Source organism: Panulirus ornatus, chromosome 63 (assembly GCF_036320965.1).
Source record: "Panulirus ornatus isolate Po-2019 chromosome 63, ASM3632096v1, whole genome shotgun sequence".
Lineage (NCBI taxonomy): Eukaryota > Metazoa > Arthropoda > Malacostraca > Decapoda > Palinuridae > Panulirus > Panulirus ornatus.
This window is the reverse complement of record NC_092286.1, coordinates 3,397,450-3,424,622: the sequence shown is the minus strand read 5'-3', so window position 1 is coordinate 3,424,622 and position 27,173 is coordinate 3,397,450. Positions and strand designations below refer to the sequence as shown.

The 27,173-nt window shown below is 44.4% G+C and overlaps 1 protein-coding gene across 3 annotated transcripts in view; it reads right to left on the bottom strand.

Moving 5' to 3' along the window:
* LOC139745852 (protein gooseberry-like) overlaps nt 1-27,173 on the bottom strand; it is an 89,474-nt gene that overhangs the window by 5,406 nt on the left and 56,895 nt on the right. For all 3 annotated transcript variants that reach the window (XM_071656457.1, XM_071656458.1, XM_071656455.1), the window contains exons 5-8: nt 2,493-2,713; nt 1,618-1,783; nt 900-1,072; nt 456-731 (exon numbers count right to left, since the gene is read on the bottom strand). In XM_071656457.1, coding sequence (XP_071512558.1) covers nt 471-731; nt 900-1,072; nt 1,618-1,783; nt 2,493-2,713 — 821 coding nt within the window. In that variant the 3' untranslated portion in view covers nt 456-470. The remainder of the gene's footprint in view (nt 1-455; nt 732-899; nt 1,073-1,617; nt 1,784-2,492; nt 2,714-27,173) is intronic.

The window sequence follows — 27,173 nt, the reverse complement described above, 5'->3', positions numbered from 1 at the left end:
CAGCTACACATGATATCACAACTTTGAACTATTTAGCTTTCCCCAGCTCACTGTGGCTTGTAACCCACGAAAAACGACGGTATGACCCTTGACCACAACGGAACTACCTTTAGGTATGAAGGACTGACCTTTAACCTGACTCTTATAAGGGTCACGTCAAAGGCCAGGCTATCATGCTCAAGGGTCGAACCGTCTTACTTAAAGGGTCGAGAGCACCAGCAGAATCCCATCTCTCGTCGTTTGGTTATGTTTGTCAGAAATAGCCTCACTATCGACGTGGTTTACATATATGACGACTCACGAACGTAACCCATGATTATATGATCAACACCGTGGGTACCTGACTGGTGCAGCGGTTCTTGTGAACAACAGGTATAGAACAGGACGGAACGTGTATTGATGCTCAAAGATAGATTAGATTTAGGGCAGGAAGGTCAATCCGTGGATCAACTCACCTATGACTGGCTGGATCAGTACCAGGAGTAGACGGGCGTGGGGAAGTGTTGGGCGGGGGTGCGGGCGTGGTGTGCCAAGCCGTGGGTGAAGGATGTGGGCGTGAGTGTCGCGGCGGCCGCCGTGGGTGGGGAGCCGCCTGCGCCGCCCATGGCCCCTCGTAGCTGGTTGGAGGCCCAGGTGGCTGGCGGGGCGGCGGAGGTCAAGGGGGAGGTCACCCCCGCGGAGGCTCCACCCCCGCCGCTGCCCCCTTGACTACCGCACATACCACCTGGGGTCTGCTCAGCCGCAGGAGAAAGAAAATGGGAAGTTTCAATATATATATATATATATATATATATATATATATATATATATATATATATATATATATATATATATATATATATATATATATAAGCAGTATATGTCATGTGTTGATGATGGCGACCATGAGTTAGACTCACCTGTGAGGAGATGAAGGCAGAATTGGTGCAGGAGGAGAGTGCGGCGCTCATGGACGGGTAGGAGGAGGCTGCCGCTGCTGCCGCAGCTGCGGTCATGTTGGCCGCACGCGCCTCCGAGGCTAAGGAACCCTGATGCAGGGCGCCAGACCCGCCCTGGTACAGCCCTGAGGTGTCTGTCGTGGGAGAAAATAACACCAAGTTAAGATGTCTGGAAAAATCTGAGTAGCGTTAGGGTACGACCCTGCCGCACGGTGGTACGACCCTGCCGCACGGTGGTACGACCCTGCCGCACGATGGTACGACCCTGCCGCACGATGGTACGACGCTGCTGCTGCAAAAAAAATGTCCAAAATTGTTTATAGCACCGCCAACCCACGGCCGCGATTGGAGCAGAATCACCTGTCTTCTTCCAAATGACCAGAGGAACTAAAAGTTTCCTCTTCGTATCATAACCAAAGAGAAGGACAAAGATGATGAGTTAAACTAAACTATTTCAACGTCTTACAATCTCGTTAGAGCGATGACCTCTTGTTTGGTTCACCTTTAAAAGAAAAGATACATGTTTGAATGACCTGAGTGGCACCAGTGAGAAGTGAACTCACGATTTAAAGGAAAGTATTACCATGTTACTCTGTTACATCACGACGCACAGATCACCCGATTGAAAATCAAAACTCACCCTTGACCAGAGGAAACTAGAAGTGGGTTTGGAGCGTACCTTGCGTCTGGGGTGAGAAGGTGGAGCCAGGGTCAGAGAAGCCCTGGAACATGTAGGAGGACGGGGCCGAATGGTAAGACATGGGGAGACCCATCGCGTTGAAGTTGGTCATGCTGCCTGAGGCCATCTGCTTCCTCAGCCGTGCCCGTCGGTTGCTGAACCATACCTGGTGGGGGAGGAGGCCTGACGTGAGTGTGTGTGTGAGTGTGAGTGTGTGGGGAGGGAACGCGAAGAGGGAGGGTTGTAAAGGTCAGGAAGGGTGTAAACACACCCGGGAAGGGTTGTAGAGAGAGGGGGGGAAGGTGGAAGACATATATGACGGGCTGAACTGAAAATGAGAATGACGTGTTGGAGAAGAACAGAGGGGAAGAACAATACCTGAGGGCCAAACATAAGGAGGATAATGATGATGAACTGATGATAATTTACCTCGCAGATGGTTCACTCCGTCCTTCACTTCCACCCTATATGTGACCTAAATCTCTCCTTATCCTCTGTTACTGTTTGCTGTTTTCCCTTTTCCTTTCTCCAGATACTTTTATTTCTCCTGCCCAATCATCTGTCTTACCTCGTCTACGTTTCTATTGGTTGACGAAGCTTTCCTCAACTTATTGCTGGTATTCACTGATCCTCACCTGTGCCTAACCCCCTCCCATTTTCTCCAACAACTCCTCTACCGCCAATACAATCTCAGAAACCCACCCTGAGCATTCAGTATTAGCATCTGCACGGCTCACAAGAGAGCTTGGTTATCTACAACGTCCCTGAATCCTCCTCCATCATATGTTTTCCTCCTCTCACTTCCAACAACCTGCCTGTCATCCTTCGCTCACCTGCTCCTCCCAGCCCCACCTGAGTCCTCTGCCGCGGCTCACCTGTATCCTGGCCTCGGTCAGCTTCGTGCGCTGCGCCAGTTCCTCACGGGTGTAGATGTCCGGGTACTGAGTCCTCTCAAAAGCCTTTTCGAGTTCGTCCAGCTGGTGGGCGGTGAAGGTTGTCCTCGAGCGGCGTTGCTTTCGCTTGAGCAACATCTGCGGGTCGTCCTCGTCCTCGGAGCCGTCCTCGGCATCCGAACTCGAGCTGGTCTGCTTCATGGCTGCGGGCGAGAGATGCGAGACGTGGTTTTTTTCTGTGACTTTAACAAAAACATTTCTGGCTTATCATTTCGGCCGCTAAGAAAGAAAACGGAAGATGTATAAGAAAGAGAAGGAAGGTCAGTAATTCGATGTTGACTCTTGTGAACCTGGCTGATGATAGTGAACCTGGCTGATGATAGTGTTTGCCTGATAGTTGGTAGAATATGTTTGTTGGTTATTATCTAGGGAGGGAAAGTTTCTGTTTCTGTTTCCGTGTAAACTATAACATTTTGAAGACTTCTAGAAATAACATGATGGCTTGTAGAGTAATAACATGATGGCTTGTAATCTACACATCATTAAATCCATCTTCACTGCACGAAGATATTGTCTAAAATATTTTTGTGCAGCAAACAATTCTAAACTGGACGAAGACCATTTCCTCTTATCTAACACTTAACACCTGTCACAACTCCTTTGCCCCTATACAGAACACTGTGTTTCTCTTAACACCTTTTCATTATACAGCACCGATCACCACCACATGTTTTCCTCATAAAAATTTCCTGCTATATACAACAGCCCCCAACAACAATGCAGCCCGTCTAACCACACACACACACACACACACACACACACACACACACACACACACACACACTGAATAAAGTGGACTTGCTGAACGAGGATGTGAAAAATGTGGAAAGTTACACAAGTATAAAGGGTTGTAACGGTTGTACAGAAAGTTCAACAGATAAGTCCACACGAGTGTAGAACTCGTCGCGTCAGTATAAATAGATAATTATGAATAGGTAATGACAGCCACAAGAGATGGGACACCACGATGGTAGAACGCTCACCTCGTACGGTAGAAAATAGATAACTACTGATAGGCAATTACGCACATATAATCAAGGACTTGTCTCTGAGAACGAGGCGTCCGTATGTACTTATATCTCTCTTTATCTTCGGGTTTTCCTCTGTTTCCCTCCCTCCCTCTTTCTATGTGGAAGACGCCACGAGAACGTCTCCTCCCTCCACACTCTCTCTGTATCTACGGGCGAGACGCCTCTCGCTCTCTGTCTGTCTTGCCAGTAAGCACTATCATCACATGGACACCCACGGAGACATGTCAGGAGAATGACAGATGACAGACGGAAACCCTTTGACGGTACCGCGTGAACCCTGTCCTTTGGCCAACCAGACGCGGCTCCCGACGACCCACAGGGCCGACGGCACCCGACCCATCCCGACCAGGACCTGATCCGAGACGACACGATACGTCGGAGGGGCGTGACGACGCGAGCAGCACGCGATCCAGGGCACTGGCTGGGCTGGCCGGCCTCTCAGCCGAATGTTAAATTGAAATCATCGGGTCGTCGACGCTCTTCGCTCATCCGACAGCTGGTGTGTGTATGTCTGTGTCACAGGTGGTCATCCGCCTAACCGTCTCCCGCTCCTGTATGACAGATGGTACAGATATGTGTGTGTGTGTGTGTGTGTGTGTGTGTGTGTGTGTGTGTGTCTCACAGGTGGCCACCCAGCCTCTCGTACCTGGTAGTCAGATGGTCTGATTCAGGCGAGGGTTCTGTCTGGGCTTCAGTATGTGGGTGGTACGCTGCGCTATGTGGCAGAATGTTATGTGGCCTGTACGATGCGCTGTGTGGCCGGCTTTATGCGCTATGCGTCTTGCGTTCTGCGTCATGCTGACAGACCTACCGAAGTTATATTCATTTTCCGGAACGTAGGAGTCAGTGCGGTAAACTATATATATATATATATATATATATATATATATATATATATATATATATATATATATATATATATATTTCTTTTATCTTTTTACATGATTGTTTTTCTTCATTTGCTTCTAGAGGACACCGATAAAGCCACACGGTGATGAATAGTAACACAACGGGGTTTGAAAACCGACATCAACACAAGAATGACACCTTGACTTGCAAGATACACTTGGGCAAGAGATAGTATTGTACAGCTTGCACAAAAAAATCTTAGCATATGAAGAGTAATCCATGAAATATCTTTCTGTCAATTTGTCAATCTAATCTATCTCAGAGTCAACGTTAACGATACATAATGCACATAATAATTTTCAAATGACTTTAAGAGAAATACGTTTCTAAAATCCGTAGAAAATTTTCCAAAACATGAATTTTTGATATCTTTTTTTCGGCTGCTTCAAACAGAGTCGAATCTTAAAACGAACCACGACAGAGGCAAATCAGACCACTCGTGGACTGAAGAAATGACGCACTATTAATCCACTATGTTTACATCCCAAAGTCAAAGTCAGAATGATGAGAAAGAATTTGTAAGGAAAAAACACTTTCTTACACAACGTAAGGAACAAAGCGTTCGGGAACCGTGAAGGGAGAGAGAGAGACAATAGGAGACTGTCGGGAGCGTGACCGGAGTTCGCGCTCAATAGTCTTGGAACACCACGCAACACGCGCCTTTGTCAATACAGCAAATACTCCTTAATTGGATCTTTCTTTATGACAACAAATAACACTGGGTCATGTAAGAAATATCCGGCTGACGTGTTTGTCATTTCTTGGTGTTATTATAGTACTGCAGAAGGAAAGATGGCCGCCGAAACGGTCGGGCGAAGAGGAGGAGGGGGGTCTTCTGGTGCGGCGGAGGACTCTCGTCGCTCTTGAAGCCTACGGCCTTCTGGCGGGAAATGAGGCTGCCATGGTGTGTTCACTTTAGGGCCTCTGTTTCCCTCCCTCCCTCCCAGGACCGACGCATACTCTCTCACTGAACACCGCTTACTTTCCCGCCACTGAGTCCTGTTGTCGCTCCGTCCGTCAAGATTTGAGGTCGTCCTACACCAGAGTCCTGACCTGCTGGTGTAGCAATGACGGCGGATCAGTGGCGCTGCTGACCGAGCTGGTGTCGTCTGTTGCTCCTCCTGCAGATGCCTCTGCTGCTTCTGTTGTCAGTCTTGTATCTTCGTCGGTGTAGCTTGTCTGAAAGTCGTATTTCCACCGATGTTTCTGCTACTGTTGCTGTTTGTAAGACTTTTGTTTCTTCATGTGCAGTTTTTGCTTCTGCTGCTGCCGCTGTTGATACTACTACAACTACTACTACTACTGCTACTATTACTACTACTACTACTACTACTACATGCAGTTGTCTGTATTGTTGATATGGCTACAGAAGTTGCTTCTTATTCCACTACTACAACTGCAATTACTACCAATGCTACAGTTGGTATTGTATTTGTTCCTGATGTTTCCGCTACAGTTGGTTGAAGAACTCTTCCGTCACCACTTTCAATAAGCTTAATTACTTCTTTCCAAGCCTTACATTGATTGATTCGACTCAAAATTCTGTCATCAATAGACACCACACAAACTGCAGAAAAAAAGTTGTAAGAGTAAACCTGTTATTTTTCAGTAGAAAAGTAATTCCTTGTTTAATAACAGCCATCTGCGTGATCCGTTACCTGCAGGAACATCTTCATGCATCAAGAAATTGGTTCTGACGCTCGGGGAAGTCCATCTAATTAGCTTCTGTAAATCAGATTCTGAAGTAATCTTCTTGAGTTTGTTCTTTATGGCAACGCTTGATTGCGGTGGCTTCTGGACCAGAAACCATCACCAACGAGCGTAATGTAATACTGCGCATCGTCTGCCTTGTTATGTGAATGTGTGTACCACAGACTTGATCTATACACGATTGCTTTTGTGGTGGTCAACCTTCATGTTTACACGGATTGTTTGTTCCTGGTAAATGTTCTTAATCAGAAGTTGAATACGGAAAAATATGTCGCGAGTTTTTCTTGAAGGGAAGTGTGAATGGTTGGCCAGGCATCTGTGTGTCCGTTAGTCTGCACGTGTGTGTGTGTGTGTGTGTGTGTGTGTGTGTTTCAAAGAGTCGGGTGTAGGGGCTGAGGAACACGTGTTCATAATGTTGGTGTCTGTTTTCTCCACATTATGGCGTAGTTGCGGATCGAGTGACGTCGTCTCTAACTCAGGTTCATGATGACGTCTCTCGGTATATTCGTCCATCAGAGTGAGTTATTCTGAGGGATGTCGTAGCTTCGGCTCTGGGTGACGCAATCGCCATTCACATAACACAGCTGGAGTGTCCCTTGAACCATAACATAGCCAAACTTCACAACATAGCTTATGTATCCCTCTAACCTCCCCTTTGACCAGGGATATTTGTAGCGTCTTTACAACCACAGTGTGGGAAAGTGTACGTCTTTAACTACACCAGCGGCAGTGTATCCTCTGTATCGCAACATAGCAAACTACAACCATAACATAGCAGTTCTACATCCTCAGAATACCACCTGGTCCTACAACTGCAGCACAGCGAGGAACCCCCACACCCACAACATAGCAACTCCACAGCCTCAGTGTACCACATGACCCCACAACCGTAACATAGCTACCAATACAACCGCAACAGAGCAGGGGCCACCTGCCCCACGTTTTCTGGCAGTGACGATAATAATGTATTCTGAAAATAACATTCTAGGTTATTTTCGTGAAGAAAACTGGCGATGAGTTCGATTGTCAGCGCATTTTTCTATTTTCTTGCCCAGCTGTACTCAAATGGGATGGTGAGTAGCGCTTAAGTATGGCGGAGAGAAGCGCTTGAGTGCCAGGTAAGATTGCAGACGACAACAACGACATGACGGAGCGACTCACCTTCGTTACAACGACCCGTGTTGTTCGGGCGGGGTTGTGATGAGAAAACGGGATTTTTGTACTTGTATTTCACACTCTGTAATTTTACCTTAACGTTTTGTTTCACTGTAATTGGATATGGAATGTTAAGCGTTAAGCGATTTGTGTTCGTAAACCGGACTGTGAAGGCGTGGCCTCTCACGAGGGGGGAGGGGGGAGGTTTCCGTGTCCAGCCTATTGACTCTTCTGTCACTGATGAATATCTGCGGCTGCCGCCATGACAGTGCTTTCCCGTAAGATATCATAAGAACCAAAGTTCCACTCTGTACAAGAGCATCTACGGCCTTGCCGTAGGTCAAGGATGTGTTGTGGTGCAGCGACGCTCTGAGGCATCGGAAGCCACGGTACATCACCCGGGTTATCACACCGGAAAATAGTCTTAAGGACACCGAGACCAAAGGATTATGTTCGTGTATCATCCATCTTTGGGGACAACAGCCCCCCCCCCCCCACCTTCGTCCCACTAATATCCCACAGCCCCAAACTGCCTCCCCTCCCCCCCCCCTAATTTCTCGTCTCCGTCGTAATATGACACATATTTCACCTCTGCACAGAGTGCATACTCGCAAGATGCCGACTCATTGTCCCCAGAACAATTACTAAGACAAAGGTTTAGAGAAATGATACATATATGTGTGTGGCTGCCAGATTACATACACACACACACACACACACACACACACACATATGTGTGTGGCTGCCAGATTACATACACACACACACACACACACACACACACACACATATGTGTGTGTAGCTGCCAGATTACATACACACACACACACACACACACTCACATATATATATATATATATATATATATATATATATATATATATATATATATATATATATATATATATATATATATATATATATATATATATATATATATAAATATATTATACTTTTTCGGTAAACCCACCCACATACACATGTATATACATACCTTTACATATCAACACATACATACATATACATACAGACATATATACACATTTTATATATATATATATATATATATATATATATATATATATATATAATGTATATAATGTATATAAACTTTTCTTGTTTCTTGTATAATAGCTGTTCTACACCATCCACATCATCATAATCAAGTAATATATTGAGATGTATTTAACTAAGTGGTTATTCAGTAACTAAACGGTCGACCTAAGAATATAAACGACCACAAACAAGCAACTCAAATCGACCGACTTTCCAATCAGTGAAGAGGGATGCTCGCCGCTGATTGGTCAATGTTTCCTGCTGTTGCCCCGGTCTAGCCAATAAGAACAGGACAACGTCAGCGATTTAGGGTACACACTAAAACCTGATAATCACATTATATTATCTCTGACAAATGAGCAAATTTGAATCATCTGATTTCCGACCTGTAAAATGATAATGAAAGTCAACCAGAAATGGAAATAAAATCAGCCACAGAAGAGCGCGAGGAACGTAGAATAAAAGTGACGATATGATGAAGTGAGGCAACACTGTCTCTCCACCACCGCCACCCGCCACCACCACCACCACACACAACATGTAATTTTTGTTTGATATTCAGGCTTCCCCGGCCACGCTCCTCGAGCTGGCTCTCTACATGGCCGCTCCAGGGTGTACCCTCGCCTCTCTGGACTCGGGCGGTGGTGACATGTGGCTCTTGCCAGTCTATGTTTCACTCTTGGGTCGGGTTCGCTGGAGATCACTAGGTATCACAAGCATTTCTCCTATACTCGGGAAATGCAGATTTGAATGGAAGAATTCGTGTTACCGTTTAGCGGCGGGAAGAAAATCCACGCACGTCCAGACAACGAACAGAGGTCAGGGGTCATGCCGGGCGAGGACCTGGCGGAAGATCTGACAACATATTAACATCAACATCAACATTAACATCAGCCCTCAGAGAGAAGAGCCTGTGGCCGGCGAGGGAAGGTCTGGCGAATCCTTACCAAACATGGCTGACCACCATCACTGGCCAGCATACAAGTCACTTGGATCTCACATAACGCTGGTGATATGCGATGACTCCCAGCCCATGTATAACGTCAACACTGAAGTATCATTTGCATATATACCCAAGAAACAAATCATTAACACACACACACACACACACACACACACACACACACACACACACAAAGTGGCTATAATGCGAATCATTAAATGTATAAAGTTTAAAGTCGCAAGTTCATGCAATGAAGCCAGATATTCAAGTTTCAGAATGAAGTTGGTTTTCTTAGAACTCTGTCAGGTCCTACGTTGTGTGTGTGGCGGCTGATGACCTCCGTACATGTTGACCGCCAGAGTTCACTGTTCGTGTACAGGTTGATCATAGAACGCGAAGCCCAACATACAAATCTGTTGGTTCTCTCATGCGTTCGACGCAGGTCACATTTTTCCCGACACTGCACAATAACAAGACGTCTGCTTCTAACAACAGAAAATATCGTACGTGACGTATACAACTACAGTAGTGTACAATTTAATGCGACAAGAAAAACACATGAAATATATATATATATATATATATATATATATATATATATATATATATATATATATATATATATATTTTTTTTTTTAAACTTCGCCATTTCCCGCGTTAGCAAGGTAGCGTTAAGAACAGAGGGCTGGGCCTCTGAGGGAATATCCTCACCTGGCCCCCTTCTCTGTTCCTTCTCTTGGAAAATTAAAAAACAAAAAACAAACAAGAGGGGAGGATTTCCAGCCCCCCGCTCCCTCCCCTTTTAGTCGCCTTCTACGACACGCAGGGAATACGTGGGAAGCATTCTTTCTCCCCTATCCCCAGGATAATATATATATATATATATATATATATATATATATATATATATATAACAAAATCTCTAGGCAAGGCTTATTCTGTGAGAGCAATAATCCATCAAGCTGTTCATATTATCAGATTAAATAAATTTCATCTTAAGATCAAGTTGTGTTACAAAATGAACACGTGCAAAGTTAGTAACAAATAATTCTATAAACGAATTCGGAAATTTCCCGAGTCTCAGATCGTCAAACTCTTCCCTATAAACTTACATTTGTCCTCAGATCACTGAAGCACCGATCCATCAGATTCACTTTTGTTAAACTTAAAAAATGCAAGATTAATAAGGAACCATAATTCAGTGTGTGTGTGTGTGTGTGTGTGTGTGTGAGCGCTGGACGGCCAGCCAACCAGCGACCATCGTGAGGTCCGGTTCACTGTCATTTGCAGGGTTGTGTAATGGGGCGGTTCGCTCCCTCACCATCGATCTCTCTCTCTCCACAAGTAACGAGCGCCAGCCTACTGATCGATTGTTAAGGTTATACTTTGATGTCTGTGTGACGTCACATATTTCGTGCCTCAGTCTTTTTTACGTCATTCATCGGATATGAGATGTTTATGACGTAATGTGAGGCGAAGTTATGTTAGAGCAAGATCTCTCGTTTTCATGTACCAATTTCGGTCAACAGATGGCAGCAGGAGCTCGGATTCCCACAGAGGGAAGGGATATGGCCAAGGGGGAGGGAACGGTGTCTCATAATTCAATTTTATATACTGTGTTTACATATATTCTGGTCACCCTAGAGGTAGGGCGGAGGGAGGGAGAGGAGAGGCCGCTGTGGTCTGTATTACCGACGTGGGTTCAGTTTGGTTTTGCGCTGCCAGACGTATATGTATATTTCAGATCGGTAATGAGAACACGTCGAGCGTGTCGGTAATTTTCGCGTCGCCATTACCGGCAACTGCAGTGTAACGCAGGACAAGACGAGAGAAAGAAACGTTACAGTTCACCGTCAGTGTTATCTGCTGTACCATTTGCTTACATGATTGATTCTATCTGTTAGTGACCCATCTCTCTCTCTCTCTCTCTCTCTCTCTCTCTCTCTCTCTCTCTCTCTCTCTCTCTCTCTCTCTCTCTCTCTCTGTACACACACACACACATCTATTTCATTATGATTGATTATCTATCACTTCAGAGTGACGAGACGTAATCCATCAACATTTGCTTCCCGGCATCTTTCGTCTATCGGATTTACTTTTGAATTACATTTCCTTCTGAGAAAAATGAATTATATTTTCCTTTCATTTGTCTACTCGTGTAGAGGAGTCGATATGTCAGTTGACTTATGATTAACTTCCTCTTGATAATTTTTCAAGTCTGAATTAATAAATGTATATTTTTAAATTTGACTTAATCTATGTTATATTTGCCGTATTATTTCGTCCCAAACCTCCAATACATTTTGTCATGATTTCCTGTTTGAGTCATGCTGTCTTTTCAAAGGAAACCTTTCAGTCATTTCCCTGATCTCATCTTTGACAGGCTACTTCGTCTTGAGCATTCTATATATTTCTCTTTACCTGTTGCTTGTGATAGATTATCTACTTCGTATTCTTGGTCAGTATATTTCATCTCTTTCCTCTGTTACTACTGGCCCATCTTCCAGTCTCTCCAGTCTTCATTTTTCCCATTTCACTCACTTTTCTCATCGACATTAGATCTTTCCCTGACCCATCCACCCATTTCCCATTCACAGCTGCTTCTGCCCATAACGTGAGAACCTCCCCATTACCACCGTAGCCTTCCCTATTCCTTCATGGAAGGGTGGATGACTGCTCCCCACCCCTTCCATTACACTCCGTCGACCCCGCTACCCCCCCCCCCCCCTCTCTCTCTCTCTCTCTCTCTCTCTCTCTCTCTCTCTCTCTCTCTCTCTCTCTCTCTCTCTCTCTCTCTCTCTCTCTCTCTCTCTCCATTTCATTTTCTGTCTCCCTTCTCTCTCTCTTCCTTACATTCATCATTTCATCCCATCGCCTTCCCTCTCTTTCTCCTTTCTCTTTCTACTCTTCACTCTGCTTTTCTCTCTTCCTTTATTTTGCATCCCTTTGTTCCACCATCTTTCTTTTAACCTGACTCCTTTATTCCGGTTTCCTGAGCTAATCTGTCTTACTTCCCTCACACCTCTCTTCCCCTCCCCTCCTCCATCTAGCTTTTAACCATCTTGCTGGGGGCTTCTTCGTGACCTGGAGGCGCCAATTGAACATCCATTAACATTTCGGGCGGTTATTGTTTTAAAAAGCCATCTATTTGGGAGCCACCAAGTTCATCCATTATGTACCAATATTCAATTTAGCGTCGCTCTGGTCATGTGGGTACTCTGCTATTTGGTCCACGGGGGTAGGGAGGTGGGTGGACCCAATAATAGTCATTGAGGCTGCAACTGATAGATACATTCTAAGAAGCTGATGGTTGCATTATCATCAGGTCGTGTGGACGGATCTCCCGCCAACATGAGCACACAGATCCAATCAGATAATGGATGGCTGGCTTCCTGCTGTTTACTTAAAAGTCTTATTCTCGATCGCTTTTTTCTTCAGGTCGGGGCGCTGTTCTTGCGTGATCGGGAAGCGGGGTTAGAGATGATTTCGGTGTTATCGTCTACAGGTTACAAATTATACTCAAGTACCTCCTGTAGCTTCACCAGGGCAGAGTTCAGGTCTGTTTGTTTGTGAGTCATGAGGAGGGAGGTAAGGTAAGGTTGTCTTCCCTCGTGGAACATGAGAAGGACAGTTTAATTCCGTTTGTGTTTGTACGTTTGCAAAGGTTCTTCCTTTATTGCTTGGCTTCGGAAGTTATGCTTTTTTGTTTGTTTTCATTTTACCTTTGTGTTGTGGTGCAGTTTGCATGCATGATGAGATGTGTGTAAGATGTTGAGAGTTTGAGATAATGAAAGTTGTATAGTGATCATGATGATAGTGTGCACGCAAGATACCAGGGATATAAGATGGTGTGTATGAAAGGTTATTTGCAAGATAGTGGGCATGCAAGATATTGCTTGCTCTTGCAAAATTATGTGCATTTAAGATGGTGAGCTTGCAAGATTATTTCCGTGTAAGGTGTGCATGCTAGATAATGTGCATGCAAGATATTGTGCGTGCGAGATTATGTACATTAAAGATAGTGTGCATGCAAGATTATGTGTATATACGATAGTGTGTATACAAGATAGCGTGCTTGCCGGATAGCGTGCATACAAGGTAGTCTGCTTGCTAGAGAAGTGCATGTTAGGCAGTATAGATGCAAGAGGATATATAAGCAAGTCTTAAAGTTCACTTGCATTGTGGTAATGATCCTTCCTGTATCTCTCTAGAGAAGTGTCTCTCTCGTGAGATCATTACGTGCCACTATGTATCGGATCATGTGGGCAGGAACCGGCGCACCCAACACGGGACGTATAAAACACTCAAGCATCTACAAAAGTTGAATAAAATGACTCAGACTTCTAGATTTTGTATGAGTCCTGCTCCTGATCGGGCCAGTGTCAAAAATTTACGTACGTTCAAGAACAAGAAATGAAAATTGCATTTTCATGGGAGAATTTGCATTCTGGATCAGTTTTATATCAGATTGCTGTTCCCCACTTTCTATGAAAAACAATCAAGCGACATTTTTGAAGCAAACACAAATAAATGGACCTGACTTGTAGCCGAGTCTCTGCTACATTCTTACTTTTTCCTTGTATTTTCCTACATTCTTCTTGACCACTGCACTCGCAAAGATCACCCAACAAACCTTCCATGATTCTTCATCCCCCAAACCCGTCCCTCAAGTCCACTCTCCAAAGATCCCTCCAACAAATTCCTCCCAAACTCTTTATCTCTCAGACTCCGTCTCTCCACTCATGAGGAATTTTCGAAGTAGTAATTCCAGCCACCTGGACCTACGTTGGGACATGGAATCTCTGGGGTGTACATGGGAGTGCATGAGAAAGCCAGATAACAGATCTGATTGCCTGTGACGAGGTTATCTACTGCAGGAAAGTACACGGAAGTGCATGGAAAAGATAATCAATAGATGCCATGATGGTCTACTGCGTGCTTACCTGCTGGAGGACAAGGTATGGGAGTACATGGGTAAGCCAGATAACAGAAGATCTGATGGTTTATGATGAGATTATCTGCTGGAGGACAGAAATGGAATTCTAAGTACTTAATTCAGGTACGTGGAGACAGTGTTGTAAAGAAGATGGCTCCCTCCATCTCTCCATTACAGACAGAGACATGATGGTGGTGCAGAAGGCTTCTCCCTACCTACCCTTCCCTCAGGCATTTCAGCCGCCAGGAAGATGGCTATGGACTGAACCTAAAAGGCCGATGATCGCTGAGTTCTTGTGACACAGAGGTTCTCTGCGGACTCACTGATACCGCGTTGCTCTGATGTGTATCAAATATAGGAAATGTGCAGCCAATGTGTTCCAGGAGAGAAGAACAATCCTCAAGAAATATTCAGTTCTGAGACTTCAGATCTTTGACTGTTCCAGCGACACATTTCCAGGACAGACCTATGTAAGACTCTCGTCCTCGAAGATCAGCTTAAAACAGAATTTTATCCGGAAGGAGGAAGATATAAAAGTGAAAATCGACGACAAAAGGTTCAAGATATGTGCATCTAAAGCGCCCACTCACCTCACGACGCTTTTCCCGAATTCTTGAATAGGTCACACGAGCAGGATAGAGAAAAAATGGAGAAGTTGATTAATAAATAGATTTCACGGGCTTCAAGACTTTCCTTTTACGTTATTATAATATTTCCAGAATGCAAGAGCGTTTTTTCACAGCTTACTTCATTTGATGGTTAAATGGCAGCTTTGTGTGGGATATAATAGGAAGAGACGTGTGTGGCCGGTCTTGAAGAGTCTCCTTCATCAGCGGACAATTTTGTGCGGAAACCTCTAGAATACGAGAGAGAGAGAGAGAGAGAGAGAGAGAGAGAGAGAGAGAGAGAGAGAGAGAGAGAGAGAGAGAGAGAGAGAGACTTTGTATAGCTTCTAGCTTCAGCGCATGACAAAAAAAAGGAAATATGAAAGGTTTATATATATATATATATATATATATATATATATATATATATATATATATATATATATATATATATATATATATATATAAACAGGTCCATAGAAGCTAGAGTTAATGACACTCATAACTTGTCGTGTACAGGAGCTTAATTACAGTCCTGGCAGCACGATGGGCCTCCGTATCTTCCCCCTCATCGGCTATAATAAGCCTCCGTACATCACGGAGTATTATTGCGCTCGATAATAGGGCTATAGGAAAGTAAATAGGGGAAGGGGTGAGGGGGGCCATCACTGCACGATACACTGACCGATTGCCTCCGCTTCTGTCGAGGTGATCGGAAAGTATCGGTATGATGTGTGTTACTGAGAGAGAGAGAGAGAGAGAGAGAGAGAGAGAGAGAGAGAGAGAGAGAGAGAGAGAGAGAGAGAGAGAGAGAGAGGCGTATAATAACGTCTAGCGTCACCACTGCTTCCTACTGATACAGTTGTTTATGCGTGTAATTTGAGAGAAATATTACCGATCATATAATGAGAGGTCCCGCTGGCCTGACAGGTTGGCTTATTATCCTGCAGGACCAGACCGCGCTGGCCACGCCCAGCAGGTGCGGCAGCGGCAGCAGGGAGTCGACTCATAGCAGCAGGACGCCCGGTCCTTCGTCACTTCTGCAGGAGGTCCTCCTCCTCCCTGGCCTTTGTGGCCGTAACGGCTGCTATATCTGTACAGGCGTCCACCTCGAGCTGTGCGTGTATATGGTGCATTACCCTGTGGTCAGGAGGATACAATACTGGCGCTCTCCTTCAGCGGAAGACCTCGTCATAGACCATCAGGGCTTCTCTGATTTGGCTTTCCCGATACCTACGTGATACCACGTCTTCCTGAGGTTCGTGTATTGTGTAACTGATGATCATGACAGGAGAGATGGTCAAACCAACACCACAAGCTTGAGGATCGTCTATATATATATATATATATATATATATATATATATATATATATATATATATATATATATATATATATATATATGTATATGAGAGAGATTGAGAGAGAGAAATAAAGACATAACTACACTACAGGAAATCATCAAAACAAAACACATGGATTACTTCGCTTATCACAACTGATTGCAAAGGTTACCCTGCAATCAGGGACAGAGGAGCGGATATGCCGATCAGATAAGGCGGCGGGGAACACGACACTCAGACGCAAGCGGTGAGCAGCCAGTGGCCGCGTTGCTGCTGACGGAGGCGGTGCAGAGGTTGCAGGAGTCAGGCAGGAGTCCCGATACCAGCGTGAGAAGCATCGATACCAAAGACAGAAGTCCCGATACCACAGGTTCCCGACACCTCTGGAGCAGGAGTCCCGATACCACAGGTTCCCGACACCTCTGGTGCAGGAGTCCCGATACCACAGGTTCTTCCTCATTCTCCCTCCTTTCCTCACCTCCTTACCTCCCTGCCTACTTCCCCACGCAGCTCCCCAGCGGTCTACCCACCTCCCCGTCTCTCCAGTACGTTGGGGACAACACACACTGCATCAGTCGTCAGGAGACGTGGGCTGTGTTGGTCAGAACCATATAGAGATAACCCCAGTATTGGTCAACAACCATAGCAAACCACCGCATGAAATACGTTGGAAGTACCCAGGATGATGAAGAGCGACCGCAAAAAGTGCAATACGGAAACGATAAATCGACAAAAGTTGTAGAAAACGCAAGACGACGGAATAATCAAGCAGAGACTACTTCAAATCCCAGAAAGGTTAATGTTCCTCAGTCGGGGTAAAACAGTGTGTTAGTACTGCTAAAAATCAAGGTAAACTTGTACACATACAGTGAATAAAAACCCATGCTAAAGCCTGCTAGTTAACCGCATGATAAAGTTAGATAACAGAAGACGATCCAATCAATAAATGACATAAAAATGGAAATAATACGAGTGTGCGAATAGTAAACATAAACCATTCTATGATAATGATACATACATGCACATATACATACATATGTACATACATACACATACACATACCTATGTACATACATACCCATACATATGTGCATATATACATGTATATGGAGCACTATAGTAGGCGATGATACACGGAAGACAAGACCCACAGCGATATTGTATGATAGATAAAGCAATTCGGGGAGACTGGTCGTAAAATTCAGTGTAAATCATCTTGATAACCGGCCACAGTGAACAACAGGGGCACGAGGCAAGACAGGGTTATGCCCAAACCTTGACTCCATGTATTTATTTCCACACTTATATCACCTTTATATATACATATATATATATATATATATATATATATATATATATATATATATATATATATATATATATATATATATATATGTATATATATATATATATATATATATATATATATATATATATATATATATATATATATATATATATATATATATACATATCAGTTTTGGCGTCAAGACTTTGTGAGTAATAAGGATCTTAAATCACATGTTTGACAATCCAAAACATATCAGATAATAAATATATATCTATAAAAGTTTTTGAGTCTGTATTTGTCCACCTCACTGCCAGAAACAGTGATGAAGAAATGTTGCAGAAACAACTTACAGCCTCACCAGTGTTGTTACAAGCAAGTGTATCAAGAGTAACATGTGTGTATGTGTGTGTGTGTGTGTGTGTGTGTGTGTGTGTGTGTGTGTGTGTGTGTGTGTATCAGTTAGGGCTTCTGGTGTGTGTGTGTGTGTGTGTGTGTGTGTGTGTGTGTGTGTGTGTGTGTGAGTGGGGAACCCTCGCCTGCAGATGGACAGGAGCAAAAACCCAGGATTTATCGTCAATAACTCAGGGTAAACTCCTAGCAACCCTCTAATCTCCACAGATGAGATAAGGATCGGGACTCGAAATTGGATTTGATCGTGTACGCGTGTGCCTGATTGCTGCCGTCGGGAGCCAGGGTGTCATTCTGCCGCCCTCTTTACTGGCCTGGCTGGCCGGCTGGGTGGCTGGCTGGGTGGCTGGCTGGCCGGCTGGGTGGCTGGCTGGGTGGCTGTGACTGGGGTATCGCCTGTGGCTGAACCAAGTCGTGGCTCCTTATCCCTTATCTCTGCTTGCTTGCTTGCTTGGGTCTGTGGCAGTGAGCAGGTTGCCTTCCTATCATTCCTGCTTGCTAAGTCTTTGTCAGAGATCAAAGACTTCTTTATTTCTGTTACACAGACAGAGACACAAACGTACGTTAGTATCTATATCTATATCTACATCTATCTATCTGTCTATCTATCTATCTATCTATCTATCTATCTATCTATCTATCTATCTATCTATCTATCTATATATATATATATATATATATATATATATATATATATATATATATATATATATATATATATATATATGACACCAATATATACTTCGTGTTGTGGTGGGCAGTATACCACCTTCATGATTCGAGGCAAAAAAGAACAGAAAAAGACTCGCCAGGAGGCAGGTGTGGAGGGGGGAAAACTAGCTTAATGAGGTATGAGGAGGGAGGAGGAGGAGGACCAAGCCTGTTGAGATATGAGGAGAGAACAGGAGGACATGAAGGAAGACTGTATGAGGAGAATGAGGGAGGGAGCCAAACAGGAGATGAAAGACGTCAGAGAGATGGAGGAGGAGGAGGAGGAGGAGGAGGAGGCGAGGTGGGCAGGGTGTGGGCGTGGCTGGGCGATGCCTCATTACCTCTGGTCTGTAATAACCCGAGCCGACCAACACCTCTGAGGCCGCCGCGCCAACACTAGACGCCCACGGCAGCCGTGCTCACCGCCACCCGAGAGAGAGAGAGAGAGAGAGAGAGAGAGAGAGAGAGAGAGAGAGAGAGAGAGAGAGAGAGAGAGAGAGAGAGAGAATGTAGGAATGTGAGAAAGAGAAGAGAAGGGAAGAAAATTAGGGAGTAGATAGGAGGGAAGTAGGAAAATCGAGAGGGAAAGATTTTACAAGATAGGATTAGAAACTGGAGAAAAAAAAGATATGGATTTCAGGAATGTGTACAAGAGAGAAAGTCAGGACTGACTGATTAAAAGGAAACAATAAGAACAGTAAAACAAAATTTCTGATAACTGGAAAGGACAGAACAAGATGACTTAGAAGTAGAAGAAGAGGAAAGAGAAAGGAAAGACTGGAAAGGAAGGGAAGGATGAGAGGAAAACGGAAAAGAAAATTGAAAATAAATACAAGACAACAGACCTCCGGTATCCTTCAGCTCTACAGTGGAGTCCCCAGGGAGAAGTTCTTTCTCCTCCGTCATGACCTCCCTTCATGAAGAACTGGCCCGCTAGTGGAATAGTTGAGGAAAAAATGAGAGAAAAACACAGAAACAAACCGTATGATTTCGATCTTGCTCGAAGAAGCCCCAACATATATGCAGAAAAAAGCAAGAAATTGTTAACTGAACACTGATAAAGCAAACCACCACAACATCATTAGCTGAGATCAGCTACAATGAACCAGTTCTGCCACTCTCATGTTTTGAACGGATACAATCGTGGTATTCCCAAAACGGGTGAAATGGCTCTTGTCATTCATTGTCCGGTTCAAATAGATACATTCCCATTCCCATAACAGTTGAAAGTGATCCATTCCCATAAGGATGAAATTCTTCCATTCCCAGATTTACCTTCCGGGTTGATTCCCAATCCATTTCCTGGGTTTACCCTGATAACGCCGATCTCTTCCCTAAATTGATTCCAGACACGTGAGTTCCACTTCCAGACGCCTTCCAAACATATGATTCCCACTCCTTGGCATCCAGCAGACCCAAAAACCTTCCAGGTACATTGAAACTTTGGCTAATTACACCTTATCAACCTCCAGCAAACTACCAATTACAAGCTAACGGCCCCGACACCCGTTGGGTGGCTCGAACTGCTAATTATGAAGTGTTAAATGAACCTAAGATGGTTAGTAATACACCTGGGAAACAGACAAGCCTGGCTATAAATTCTCGGACGTGTACTTGAGTGATGGTATGTATGGTCTGGTCGTATCTGGTTGGTCTCGCACCTCAAGCTGGTTGAATTTACCGCTTGAGGCCACCAGGAAAGGTCTGGTTGATTCTGTCTCGGTAGTGATCTGGTTGATCCTGGTCTTAGACCACACTTGGTCTCATTTATTTCTTCGGTTGGTCCTTAGCTCAGAGATCTGGATGAATGTGGTCGTGGGTCATGGTGTCACACTGTGGTCTGGTTGCTGTCTGGCTGAGTCTGGATTAGTTTGGTCAATTACTGCCACTAGCCTACCAACACTATGTACCACCATCACCACCACCACCTGCCAACACTGCCACCTACTGCTGTCAATATCTTCCTCCTTTGCTTTATGAATTCCTTCGAGTCAGTTCAAAATAGCGACATGTGTCATCCTCTCTAAATTTCCACCACCAATGATTGTGTTATGAACACGTCAGATGATGACTCTGTTGGTCAAGGGTGAGGAGGAGGACGCAAGGTGTTCATCTGCCGTACTCAAAGTGTTCAGTTGTCGTGATGATGAGCTTAAAACGTTGTGATTGTAATCGTCGTATTCAAGGAGTTAAGTCGTCATGCTTAATCAGACACATAGACAGCTAGATGACAGGCTTCAAAATAGATGGACAGACAGACAGAATGTATAGGTTCTGTTGCTCACAACGTTGGCAACTCTGGAAATACTATGGCAATGGGAAACTGCTGTGAATAACAGCGTTGCCAGGTACAATATTACATATGAAATGACACATCAACATTTCTAGACGTGTGGTGAAAGATGGCAAGCCAGATGTGTCTTCGGAAGGTAGTTCATGTGTACGACAAAATAGCAAGTCAGCTGTATCCAGACAAGAAGACTATATGTATATCAAGATAGTACGCTGATATATGCTTTAACAAGAGAAGATAACAAACCAGATTTGGCATAAAATGACTGGAGATCAAATAATGGATAGAGTAGCAAGCTAACTGTGTCTTAACAAGACAAGATAGCCAGATTTGGCATAAGAAAACAAATGTATAAAATGCAAGCAAGCAAGATGCGTCCTAGCAAGCTATCAGTCCAGGTGTGTGTTAGAAATGTAAGATACCAAGCCAGATGTGTACTAGCAAGATATGACACCCAGACAGATGTATCTAGACAAGACATCGGGTCTGATGCGTCAGGACAAGATAACAGGTCGGCCTGCTGGATTAATGACAAGATATCAGGACCAGAGTGGCAGGTGGTTTGGGATGAGGCGACCTCCCTAATGGAAGGCTGTAAGATAAGTGGCCTGTTTTTTTTTTTTTTGTTGGATACCGATATTAAAACACTTTAAACTTCTTGATTATGGACGGTAGCCCAACAGTTGTCAGCTGAGACACCTGCCAAAATATGTGTGTGTGTGTGTATGTGTGTATGTGTGTGTCTGTGTGTGTGTGTGTGTGTGTGTGTGTGTGTGTGTGTGTGTGTGTGTGTGTGTGTCTAAACTCTAACATGGTTTCTAGCTGTGTTTTCTAATCCTTCCTTGAGGTAAGATTGGCTTTTAGAGAACGGAGGGTTGTAGATGTCACAGATGACATCATTATAGGTCAGAGGTCAAGATTCTATGCTGTTCTTGCTACTTGATGTCACAAACGTCAGTCAGACCAGATGTCAAGATGCTTGACATCACAACTGAGGTCACTCTTCAGTTGAGTGGTCACGTTGTTATGTCCTCAACACCACTGAAGTCTCATGAAAGATTCAGAAATATTCAGTATCGGTAATAGTGTGTGACACCACGAGAACCACGAACCACCACTCGGGAAGTCTGACTAACTCCCTGGCGTCTATAACTCCCTGGCGTCTATAACTCCCTGGCGTCTATAACTCCCTGGCGTCTATAATTCTGTTTGTTTGGTGGGCGGCCGTACGAGACACGGGCCTCCAGTTTTCATTCATACATAAACAGTGAACATTATCATCATCATCATCCATCTTCTGTCTCTGGTGAAGGATCTCATTGTCTTCCCGTTGATTACCTGGCTTGTTAGTGATATCTTCTCACCTGTGTTCTCTGATGACAGGGAGAGAGAGAGAGAGAGAGAGAGAGAGAGAGAGAGAGAGAGAGAGAGAGAGAGAGAGAGAGAGAGAGAGAGAGACTACATAGATAAAGCTATGAATATAAAGAATCAACTGGTAAAGTTTTACTTTTATAGATATGATAGATATAAGAAGATTGTATGATTGTGTGTAGTGATATTATGATATAGTGATTGATAAGGTAGCATGAAGGCAGTGATTGATAAGTAATGAGATAATCACAGTAATGACAAGAAATTAATGTAATGACGAGAGAGGAGAAATGGTAAATAACGTAATAAAAGAGATGGTAATGAAAGTTATGAGGAAGGTTTTACAGATAGATATAACAGGAAGAAATAAAGTAGTTATATAGAAGTTTCTACCCCTGAGTATTTATGTACGACTCATGAACACGACGGTACGACCCTTGAGCACGACGGTACGAGTCCGACGGTCTAACCATTATTCATGATGGTGTGGAATTTGACTCGACCAATGAGGGTCTGGTCAAAGACCGACCTGTGAAATCAAAGGGCCGAACACCGTCGCGCTCAAGGCTCGTACTGTCGTACTGAAGGATCGTACCGTCGTGCTGAAGGATCGTACCGTCGTGCTGAAGGATCGTACCGTCGTGCTCAAGAGTCGCGCTGTCGTGCTGGAGGATCGTACCGTCGTGCTCAAGGATCGTACCGTCGTGCTCAAGAGTCGCGCTGTCGTGCTGGAGGATCGTACCGTCGTGCTCAAGGTTCGTACTGTCGTACTCAAGAGTCGCACTGTCGTGCTGGAGGATCGTACCGTCGTGCTCAAGGGTGGTATTGTCGTGGTCAAGGATCGTGCCGTCGTGGTAATGGGGTCATAATGTCAGGTAAGGTGCTTGCTTACTCTAGCTGTTGGCTGAACAAAAACAAACTTTGGTCTAAAGTGACATTGATGTCAGACGTCATGTGAGCCCAGCCAGCAGCCAGCGGGGGCTCGACAGGAGAGCTCCTCTTTGACAACACTTTAACCAACACCTTCGCCAGGCTGGTCCGGTACGGAACCCAAGACTCACAGCTCACAGCCAACACAGAGCTATACCAAGACGACAAAAGACGTCCGCAACCTTGTTCATCATCCCGGGAAATTCATCTTTAAGGAAGGTTCAGTGTATGGGCTGTGTGTGTGAGTGTGTGTGATGGTAGTAGCCACGTGAAGTGTATAGTGAAGAGCAGAGGAACGTTCATATGGCAACCCTGGTAGACTGCAATAGCGTTAATATGGTTGGCTTGTGGTACAGATAATGTCTCTAGTGGCTTGTGGTACAGATAATGTCTCTAGTGGCTTGTGGTACAGATAATGTCTCTAGTGGCTTGTGGTACAGATAATGTCTATAGTGGCTTGTGGTACAGATAATGTCGATAGTGGCTTGTGGTACAGATAACGTCTATAGTGGCTTGTGGTATAGATAACGTCTATAGTGGCTTGTGGTATAGATAATGTCTGTAGTAGTTTGTGGTATAGTCTCTGTCGTAGGGTATAGCTAGACCGTCTGATAAGATATGCCACAGTACAATGAAAGGTCACATAGGATATATCTACTTATAAAAGTAAGTTTGGTCAAAGTATGAATCCCTATATCATGGTCTCTTGTTTGTTATATCTTGCCAAATATTTCATATATATATATATATATATATATATATATATATATATATATATATATATATAGAGAGAGAGAGAGAGAGAGAGAGAGAGAGAGAGAGAGAGAGAGAGAGAGAGAGAGAGAGAGAGAGAGAGAGAGAGAGTACTTACGAATACCTGCAAAGATATCTTGCCAGAGGGCAAGGCTTGCGTGTTGTCGTGTGAGTTACGTGGTGTCAGGTGTTATGTACGAGATGGATAGATTATATGTTTGCGGACTGAAAGACAGCTGCACATGCGTGGGTGAGGCAGACAGAAAAGACAGCCACCTAGGGCAAAGAAGTGACTCTTGACAGCCACTGAAGCGCTGGCTCACAGCACAGTTGTCACGAATCCATCCAATACCCAGGTGGGCAGTACAAGTAATGTACTTCCCGATAGAGAGAGAGAGAGAGAGAGAGAGAGAGAGAGAGAGAGAGAGAGAGAGAGAGAGAGAGAGAGAGAGAGAGAGTTGTAGATCACCAAGTATGTCTCATTCCTCATATTTCCCGGTCACTTTGAGAGATGGAGTATCTCGCCTTCGTCCTGTGACTCACCATAACGCAACCCGTCCGGCACCAGCAACGAACAGGAAACAAACTGTCAATGTAATGACCAGGTCGGCAGCCACATAGAAACGAGAAAATCCTTCATAACCCATACTTGGCAACTGTGTCGGCTGGGATGCATGGGTTAAGAAGGAATGGCCCGCGGCTCCTCTGTCCAGGGCAAGGATCGCTTCCATTATCACCAGTATCAATAATGATTACGTGTAGGTGGGAGGCTAACCACAGAGCAGGGAGCCCAGGCGTACCAACAACCATACTTGTTATGTCCTCTGCCTAACGCTTAAATGCAGGCGTTCGACCCAAACTACGACCAGACTTCAGAAGTTTTTGAAAGTAGCGGCAGTGTACCGGTAACTGTGCGTCCCTTGAGGCATTTCCTAGTAGATCCAATACTGTATCGCTGCTTTGTGTCCAGGATGTTGGTGTAGGTGACGACAATGATGATGATGCTGAAGATGCTCAATCGATGGGGAACCAAACTATATTCATCATCGTGATTTCATTTTTTTTTTAGTTGCTATTCTGTCTGAGGCAGAGTCATCCTGCTGTATATGTGAGGAGATTAAACTTATCCCGAAGCTTCCAATATGCCTAATGAAACACACCTTCAAGTAGACCTTTTCTCTGCATCGCATCACAAAGGAGAGTCAGTAGCAGTGCACACACACATATTCCCACATGTGTTGAGGATGTGTGCAGATACACTTGGCCGGTCTCCATGACGAGTGTGGTCTGTAAGACACTGAAAAAGATAATCAGAAAGCAAATGATGATGACTTCCTGAGAAGGAGAAACCACCTAAAAGAAGGACAACACGGACTCGGAGAGGTCATCTGCAACGAACCTCGAAGTTTTCTACGAGAGAGTGAGCTCTGTGTTAGACAAGAGAGAAGTTAGGTGGAATGTTTGTATCTAGACTGCCGGAGAGCATTTGACACTGCTCCTCATAAGGTAAAGAGGCAATGTAATGCTTAGTCGAGAATCTCGACATCTCTAAGGCATCTGACAGGGTGTGGCACAAGCCTTTGCTTTCTAAATTTCTTTCTTTTGGCTTTTCTGCTCTGCTCTGTACTGCATAGCTTCATCTCTTATCAGTCCTATGTAACAGTGGTTGAAGGGGGCGACCTATCCCTCTTATTCTATTAACGGTGGAGTCCCTCAGGGTTCTGTCGTATCACTTACTCTCTTTCTTCTCTCCATTAGCATTATTCCCTCAGCCGATGATTCTACTCTTCTTACTTCCCCCTCGCCTCCTCCACACACACCAGTGCTCCCTCTATATCTCGCACTGAACATACCTCCTCTCTATTCGGTCCCGCACTGTACCTTGGCATGTGGGGGATGGGGAGTGTGTACGTAGATTGATTAATTTCAACGGTGTAAAAAACTCAGTACCTACCTATTCCTATAACACACTCATTTCCCACTATAGAATGTCAAAACCTCTAATTCTACCGTGCAGTAACACACACATCCTGGACATAACCATATCTTCCACTCTCTCGTGGGAACCCCACACAAAACCTGGAGATATTGTACAAGTGCCGAAATAATTTCTCTTGTAAGTGGCTGTTCCATATGAAAAATGGTCTCATGCGCTGCAGTATGGAGAGGTGCTCACGTAGTACTTCATCTCTGTCTTGTCCAAAGCGAAATCAATAACCTTCTGCCTTATCAGCTCTCGTCTTGTCACCCTTCCTCATCCCTCCCTGTCCGTCTGCCATGATCTTGCTGTTCTGCCGACAGACTTTCGGCCAGTGTTGTCATGAGGTGCCTCCAGATACAGAGCCCTGGACGCTCAGCACGTGATTGGCTGCTGCATCCCATAGTTTCTATGTGGACACGAACCACACGAAGCTTTTTAAAATATTGTATTCTGAAGATACAACCTCGCTCGAGGGTGGCTTTTCATTCACGGCTTCACCACAAGCAAGAGGAGTCCCGAGACGTTTATATATATATATATATATATATATATATATATATATATATATATATATATATATATATATATATATATATATATATAAGAAAAGCAGCGAGAGATAGATATGGACAGAGATGGAAAAAAAGATCAAACTTCCTCCCCAACGTCGTAACACACACACACACACACACACACACACACACACACACGGGTCCCGCGCCAATAGCCACAATTAACTGCACAAAAAGTCGAGAACCTGGCCACATTAAAGACACAAGTTACAGTTTAATTTAATTTGCACTTTGCTATCACGCCAGATGTTTGCTTTGGCGCTAATGTATTCCACCCACCACGAACCGTGAAGTGTCAGGAGTGAAGAGAGGGAGGAAGGGAGGGAGAGAAGAGAGAGAGGAACACAGTGGAAAGACAAAAAGAAATAAAAAGGAGAAATAAAAGTTAGGAAAGATGGTGTGGAGAGGGGATGGTGTGGCCTTCGGTGGGTGGTTGAACGATGCAATAATATCAGGGTTGATCAGTGTTCCGTGCGATTCAGTGCTTCGTTACCTGATTTGACTCCCGTCGATGCCGAACCGTGTGCTTCAAGGCTTCAAAACCAGATTCGACTTATGTCAGTCCCGAACCTTGAGATTCATTGCTTCTTTACCTGATTTGCTTC